The 7,570-nt window shown below is 38.5% G+C and overlaps 1 protein-coding gene across 1 annotated transcript; it reads left to right on the forward strand.

The window, feature by feature from the left end:
* Nucleotides 1–2,278: 2,278 nt before the first annotated feature.
* LOC145476854 (uncharacterized) lies at nucleotides 2,279–7,564 on the forward strand. The gene has a single exon (XM_081455445.1). The coding sequence runs from the start codon at nucleotides 2,354–2,356 to the stop codon at nucleotides 4,118–4,120; it is 1,767 nt and encodes a 588-aa protein (XP_081311571.1). The 5' UTR covers nucleotides 2,279–2,353; the 3' UTR covers nucleotides 4,121–7,564.
* The last annotated feature ends 6 nt before the right edge of the window (nucleotides 7,565–7,570 follow it).

Consider the following 7,570-nt stretch of genomic DNA (forward strand, 5'->3'; position numbering starts at 1 on the left):
ACCAAAACGTTCGGTCGCGTCTCATTTGAAACCGGGAACGAATTAAAGCAAAGTTATATCATCAGAGTTTTGAGCAAGTTACAATCGCACAGCCCTCCTTAAAAGTAGCAGGTTATTCTTGTCAAGTAAATGTCGTAAGTAAAGACATTTTAGATAACAAAAGTAGCATAGATAAGTCAGATTCGCGGATAATCCATTTTATTTCACATAAGAGTTTAAAATAATGTTGTATGTATCTGTTTAAATTTATCACCTTAATAAAAGGGTGGGCAATGCCTTTCCCTACTCGTTTAAGTTCATTTGACCTCATAGTTGTTTTTATTTATATTAGATACACCATGCCAATGCAGTTAATTTAGGCTACAAGCACTCTGGATAGCTAATGCCGTCAGGTTCACATCATAGTAAGCTTCTTTTGTTGAGACCCTCTTCATCGAGAAAGGTAACAACATGAAAGTAAAATTTTCTCCTTCCAAATAGACTTGACAACAGAGCTTGCAATTCACCGTCATTAATTTAGACTTCTTTTGTTATGTAATGAAGTTGTCAACAACACATTGTTTTTGAGTGCAATTTATGTCCACCGAGTTATGTTTCACACCATGATTATTTACAAAAACCAGTAGAGGATGAAATTTGCAACCTTTTAAAAAGTAAATAGTGTTAAGAGTCCACAAGTATGTTGTGTAATTGTCATTAGTTTCATTAGAAAAAATAGCCACGAATATTCAAGAGCGGTTTTCATTTGAGTGTCGAAAGTTATTCACATTCATTTTTGCTTTCTGTTTGTATTGCTACATAACGCGATTGGCTAAAAGATTTCCCGCCAATTTCTCATCCAAACAGAAGTAAAACCAAAACCAACCATCATTCAATGCAATTTTTTTCTTCCTTTTCATTGGCCGAGAGCCCACCAAGTGACCTACAAATAACTGCTCATGCGTAGTATCGTCGAAATGTGTTTTGCTGCAACTGATATTCTGCTTATGAGTGATTAAAACCATGCTCTCGGGTGAAAAATGTCAGATCGCTTCTCTAGCTTAGCTATCATAGAAAACAAATCTTGTGATCGAATGATAAATCAATTATTGAACCAAGTTGTCGCAAATTAAAACATCGTTTTGTCAGTGTCGCGCAGATCAATTATTTGCTCCACCCTTCGTGTTCAGCAAATAATTGATCTGCTCACCACCGGCAAATTACGATATTTTGCTCAACCTCGTCCAATAATTGTTAACTCTCTCGCTTTCACGCCAGCTCCATGTTTTTGCTTCAAGTTTTGATTGCTTTTCTGGATTGTCTGATCGCCTAGATCACGCTTGGATAGGCGCTATAAAAATACTATTTATTATTATCATTATCATTGACATTCCCCAAAATTGATGACAGCAGAGATTTTGGCTTTTAACACCATCTTTTTCGTCGATATTTTTTTGCCCGCCTTGTTGGCGTATTCCTTAATTTAGCAAGTTTTCAAATCATGATTGTAATTGATGCGACGCAAAAAATAATGGCTTTCTTGAAAAGCTACCGTTCCGCGAGTTTTACTGCTTTGTTCCTCTAATTGTTTAAGGAACAAACTTAGAAGACACCAATAGGAGCTTGTTTTTAGTCCGAAATCAGTCCTAGGAACAACGATGTCTGAAATCGGAACAACGGGTTCCTTTTGTCTTAAACAAGAACACGAAGTTCCTTTTTTATTGCGAGTAAAGGGAACTCTTTGTTCCGTTTTTATCTTTTCAGGAACAAATGTTCCTTTTCGAATGGTTCGGATTTTGTCGAGTGTTCTCTTTTACACAATTCGTTCCCATTGACCAGCATAGTAAGTTCCGGAGTTCAATATTAAGGAACGATTGTTCCACTTTAGTCTTATCTTATTTGCAATTAGGAACGTGCTGTTCCTAATCGCTGCTTGTCGTTCCCAAATGTTTTAATTGGTCTCTTTCAAAAGCAATTTTGGTCCTTTTTTCTGCTAAAAGCATGGAAACAATAGTTTTGTTTCCAAACTGGAATTAGTTCCGCTTTAAGTTAAAGAGGAACTAGCATTCCGTTGTTTTATTTGAGTCACTTAATGGGAACGAGGGTTCCTATTTAGCGTTGGTGAACACGAACACAAGTTCCGAGGTTACTTTACCATTCTAACATGCGCGATCGAGGGCAAATTCAATTTCTAGCCTGGCTTGCCTGCTGCATGCTTAATCAGGTAAGGGCAGGTTGGGACAAGATGAGACCTGCCCCTTTGTTCCTTTGTTTGGTTTTATTGTGTGAGAAACGGGCCAGATGGATAACAAGTCAGCTATTTATTATAAATACAGTAGTCTCGCGAGAAACTTCACATATCAGATATTAAAAGATGAACAAAAGAGGAGTGGAAATCGACTGGTCAAAGTTAGAAAACGCATCTCCTAAACCCAAACGACTTCACTTAGAAGAAGACGATTCTGATGGCCTTTTTCACTGTCCAGTGCAAGATTGCAATCATGATGGGTTTACAACGGCAAGAGGATGCAGAAAACACGCAAAGAACAAACATCGTTGGTACTTTTATTTCGACGAAAAGCCAGACATCACTCAGATTGAATCAGGCCAACAAAAAAGCAACAAAATGGAGGTCAGTGATCACAAGATTCCACCTAAATCTAGAAGAGTTGTCTCTTTTGCCATGTCAAGTGAAATCGCACAAGATTTCTTGTCCTGGCTCACCGGCAGTGGCGGAGGTTGTAAAAGTGATCGGCAAACGCACCAAATTGTCAGCAAGTGTTTGAAGTTTCTTAAATTCTGTTGCGAAGAAGAGGAGGATCTTACATTTGAAATCGTTGACTTTAGTCTATGTTCGCCCAATCTACTTTTCAAATTTGTTGACATGATGCAAGACGAGTGGAATCTCGGGCACGCAGGGCGCATAGGCTATTTGGACGCCATTGCAGAATTAGGGGATTTCAGAAAAGTCAATGGAGCTTCGGAATCGGTATTAAGAGGATTATCTTCCACAGAGCTGTACTTAAAACGAGTCCGCAAGACCGTCTCCAAGATGATGCGATTACAATGGACGAGCGAACTCGATATCGAAGCCTTAGAAGCCAAGGGACACTGGGCTACGCTAGAAGAGCTCTTGGAAGTCGTAGGGCGTTATTTGCCGCGCTACGAAAGCGTGCTAAAATCATGCAAGGATGATCCAGGTACAATATCCCCACTAGACTTATCGTTTGCTACCAAATTTCTCGCCGTATATTTGTTTATCAAGGTCAAAGGATCGCGCCCGATGACATATCAATATTTAACTGTTGAGATGGTGAACAACGCTAAAACCAACGGCGGATTTATCGACCAGAAAATGTTCAAAACAGCAGGAAAGTTTGGCTTCGATTCTCTTTACCTGACTGAGACTAGCATGCAAGTGTTAGATGGCTACATCAATCATATACGCCCTCTGCTCAAGCCGAACTGTGATTATGTTTTAGTGACGAGAAATGGAGGACAACACAACAAGCTAGGAGAACTAATGAGTAAACTTGTCTTCGATGCAACAGGCAAGTACGTTCATCCGACTCGCTATCGACAAATAGTCGAGACCGCAAGCTGCAGGCAACTTAGTAGCAACGCGCAAAGCACAATATCCGAGGATCAGAAACACAGCTCTGTCGTGGCAAGGGTTCACTATCAAAAGCAACGATCGCGTGACGTCGCTAGTAAGGCACACAAATGTTTGAAAGAATTGCACGGTGACAGGGGAACAGAATTAGAAATGGAAGTGCGCTCGAGGTTTTCAGACCTGTCAAGCTCTTCGCAAGATCAAAATGCTGACAATAGTGACACTCCTTCTACCGACGAGGTCGAAGTGATCACGAAAAAACAACCCGAGCGTCTAGCAGGCGTGCCGAGACTAACACGCGAAGATGCTTTCAGGCCGAACGAAATTGGCGCGAGAAGAAAAAATGTGATGTTCTCTCCTGAAGAAGACAAATACCTAAAAGCTGGACTTAAAAAACACGGCTTCGGTCAATGGCAAGCGATCCTAAGAGACCCCGAATTTCGTTTTCAAAAGGTTAGGACAGCCAACTCTCTGCTGAGCCGGGCGGCAAGAAAATTCGGTTCACCTTCTAAATTATACGACCGATAAAAGGACTTTGAAAAAAAAAATCGTGGTGTGCTCTAGTTATCATTGGAACAAAACCAACTCAAACTGATATTATCCTCTTGAAATAGAAACAAGAAATGTTTTATAACGGCGTACTTTTCACCGAATTAACAACGGATAGATTCCAGTTATTACGATATTGTGAGTGTCGCAACTAATTTATGGGAGATTGTAGATAGTTTAATTAGTGGTACTGTTGGACTACTCTCGAACATTCACACAGGTATTTGTCTTTATTGAAGTTCTGATCACGAGGAAAATCAAACTCTTCTCACTGAGAAAATCGCTTGAAATTGATTCACGCAAGCTCTTGGCTTCATTCCAGTTCTGATACATTAAACCTTGACCTTTTGGCGAACACATTAGTCCGTACCGCGTAATCAAGCAACCAGATAGCATTTTTAACGTATTAAATCAACGGCTTTCTTTACGGCAAAAATACTCCAGATATATATTACTTTGTCCTTTTTATCTTCATTCAAAGCGTTTCTGCACCACAGGGTTTCCGATTTTTCGAATGCAACTAGTGTAGAAATCTAAAGGATGTTTTAAAGCATTTCCACATCTTAAATTCGATAAATATGTCAATTCTCTATGTAAACCGGAAAATCCGTCTTTTCCATCTCCAAAAAGAGAATAGATTGATGCTTGGGAACTTGCAGTATGGAGTGACTGCTCATAAAATCAGTATGCAAGACATTTAGATTTGATGGTGGAAAGGACGGATTTTCCGGATTTCCCGGAGAACTGACTTACAGTAATAAGGGGAAGTAATATAATACTTCTCTTTTTTACTGTAAGTATACTTACAGTAAAAAAAGGAAGTATTATATTACTTCCCTTAATTACTGTAAGTCAGTTCTCCGGGAAATCCGGAAAATCCGTGTTTTCCAACTTCAGAAAGCAGAGTAGATTAATGCTTGGCAACTTACAGTATGAATTGACTGTTCATGAAATCATTAATGCAAGACACTTACATTTGACAGTGGAAACCACGGATTTTCCGGATATCCCGGGAAACTGACTTACAGTAATACTTCCCTTTTTACTGTAAGTATACTTACAGATATAAAGAGTAGTATTATATTACTTCCCTTAATTACTGTAAGTCAGTTCTCCGGGAAATCCGGGAAATCCGTCTTTTCCGACTTCAAAAAATAAAAGAGTTGATTGATGCTTGGGAACTTGCAAGATAACTTCTAATAGTAATCTTTTTTGATTGATGGCGGAAAAGATGGATTTCTCGGAATGACGGAAATCAAAGTGAACCTTTCAAGTTTACATTAAGAGGAACATTCGGGCTTCTTTTTTGCGTTCCCTTAACACAGATGGCGAAGCACAAAGTAATGCTCTTAAAAATGGGTTGCAAGTTAAATTTATTTCAGAAACTGTTAAAATCTCATGTTTACCTTCTCCTTAGATAGACAACAGGGTTGAAGCCAGAATCAAATGGCTAATTGCCAAGATGAAGATCAAACTTTGTAAGGGAACAACAGTTTTGGGAAACGATCATTATCATTATCATGATTATTGTTGTCAAGATTATTATTATTATTATTATTATTGTTATTATTATTATTATCCATAGTGATTACCTACTCTGTTGAGAAACCGCTCTATTAAATTAACTTGATCTGTTTTTTCTTGGTACTTGATGTCACCATGTCACCAACGCTTTTTTTCTTTTAGAGTTCTTCTTTCTGATGTTGTTTTCTGTCTGTCTTTGTTTTTTGTTTTTGTTTCTTTTTTTTTTCCAATTGCCTTTTGAGTTAAAACATTATAATCGGATGGTTCCGGTGATCTTGATAGTGGAAAATTATGATATCTTTTGTAAAACATTTTTACCTACAAAGATAAATACAGATACATCGCTAAAAACTAGAAAAATTATCATAAAGCAGAACATTTTCTACTTATTGTAGGTTGGGTGGCCGTTAGGAGATGTTACAATGGAAGTAAAAGGAGACAGCCGTTAATCGTCAGGATTTGTTATTAATCTAACCAAAATGTCTGTCATTATGTTTTGTTCCTCTGTAGATTGTTTTAAATCGAGATAAAAACTCTTCTATTTAATAGGGCGTTTTCATCATCGGGTTTTATGTACAATACTGTAAGAGGCAATGAGACCTCGATGTGATAAATAATGCGTTTTAATGAACCCATTTATCATTATTTATGCAATTGATAAGCGAGGGCATCTTACAGCGACAGTTTTCCTTGCGTGGCATGCACATTTTGCGAAAAAACTTCCGTTGTGAAGAGAAAGTTTGTCCCTGCAACATGTTGCGTGAAATTCAGCCGTTTTGAATTTGAGGGTCACGAAGAAGGGACAAAATGAAAATTGCCCCCGCTACAAAAAATGCGCCCAAAAAACTTTATTATTATCAATACAACAATAAATAAAATAAACCAATTGTCGGTTTTCATGTGACCTCATCATTTTCCAAAATAAACCAAAAAACGCCAATTTTTCTGACATTTCAGCTAGTTTCATCAAATTTTAAGATTTCCTAATAACTTGTCGTTTTTACAACGTCTAAGCTCAATAGGTAGACTATTGTCGATTGTGCTAACATAATGTTTGGCATGATTTAGCAAACCGAGCATAATTTTTAGCTTTTATCTAAATTTACCACTGCCGTAGCATAATCTGGCTTTTCTGGCCTTCGCGACATGACGTCATTTCGTTTTGAATATACTTCTTTTTGGATGCTCTGTTTCTAAAACTTCTGTTACTGCTGTCTCCGCGCCGCCTGGAGTCGGCGTGATGTTTCTTGGCCTTGAGCTTCAGGCATACGGCTCACCAGTGAGGTTACTGCGCTCTAAGATCTATTTCAGATAGTTCAGCAGCTCTTACAGAGTAGCTTCATTCTCTTGGGAGTGTTTATTAAAACCGTCTTTAAGAGCGAATTAACCCTAATTTTCTCCACTACTCATCCGGACACACATCGTGATTAAATTGGGCGCGTTGGAGAGCCAAGCCACCGTGCCATTTATTCAATGTCAATAAATGTTAAAAGATTGGAAAATTAAGTGCACCAAAGCCGGACACGAAAACCCCGAAAAACCAATGGGTGGAAAAAATAAGGGAACCCGGCCAGGGCAGTGGTGCCACCCTTGGGGTTTAGGGTATTCTAATTAAACGTAGTATACATAAATATAGTAATTTACAGTGATTTAAAACTAAATAGTATCACCTTCTCTAGGCTATCTAATCTATGTAAATTTATTTCTTTGTGCCTTAACAGACCGAAACCCCAGGGGAAGGGCTCCACCAACTCCACCCCCTCCCCCCTGTAATGTTTAGATGAGGCTCTGCAAGCACAGAAAAAGTGCCCCATTGCTTAAAAGTATGTCTTTTGAAGCGAAAATATAAATAAGCAATTGGTAAGGACTTAAAACTGACCAGACCTTGAACTACTGGGACTGTCA

The sequence above is a fragment of the Orbicella franksi genome, unplaced genomic scaffold (genome assembly GCF_964199315.1).
Source record: "Orbicella franksi unplaced genomic scaffold, jaOrbFran1.1 SCAFFOLD_51, whole genome shotgun sequence".
Taxonomy (NCBI): Eukaryota; Metazoa; Cnidaria; class Anthozoa; order Scleractinia; family Merulinidae; genus Orbicella; species Orbicella franksi.

Excerpts from the sequence above, each read along its gene's own strand:
- LOC145476854 (XM_081455445.1), top strand. The coding sequence starts at position 2,354 with ATGAACAAAAGAGGAGTGGAAATCGACTGGTCAAAGTTAGAAAACGCA.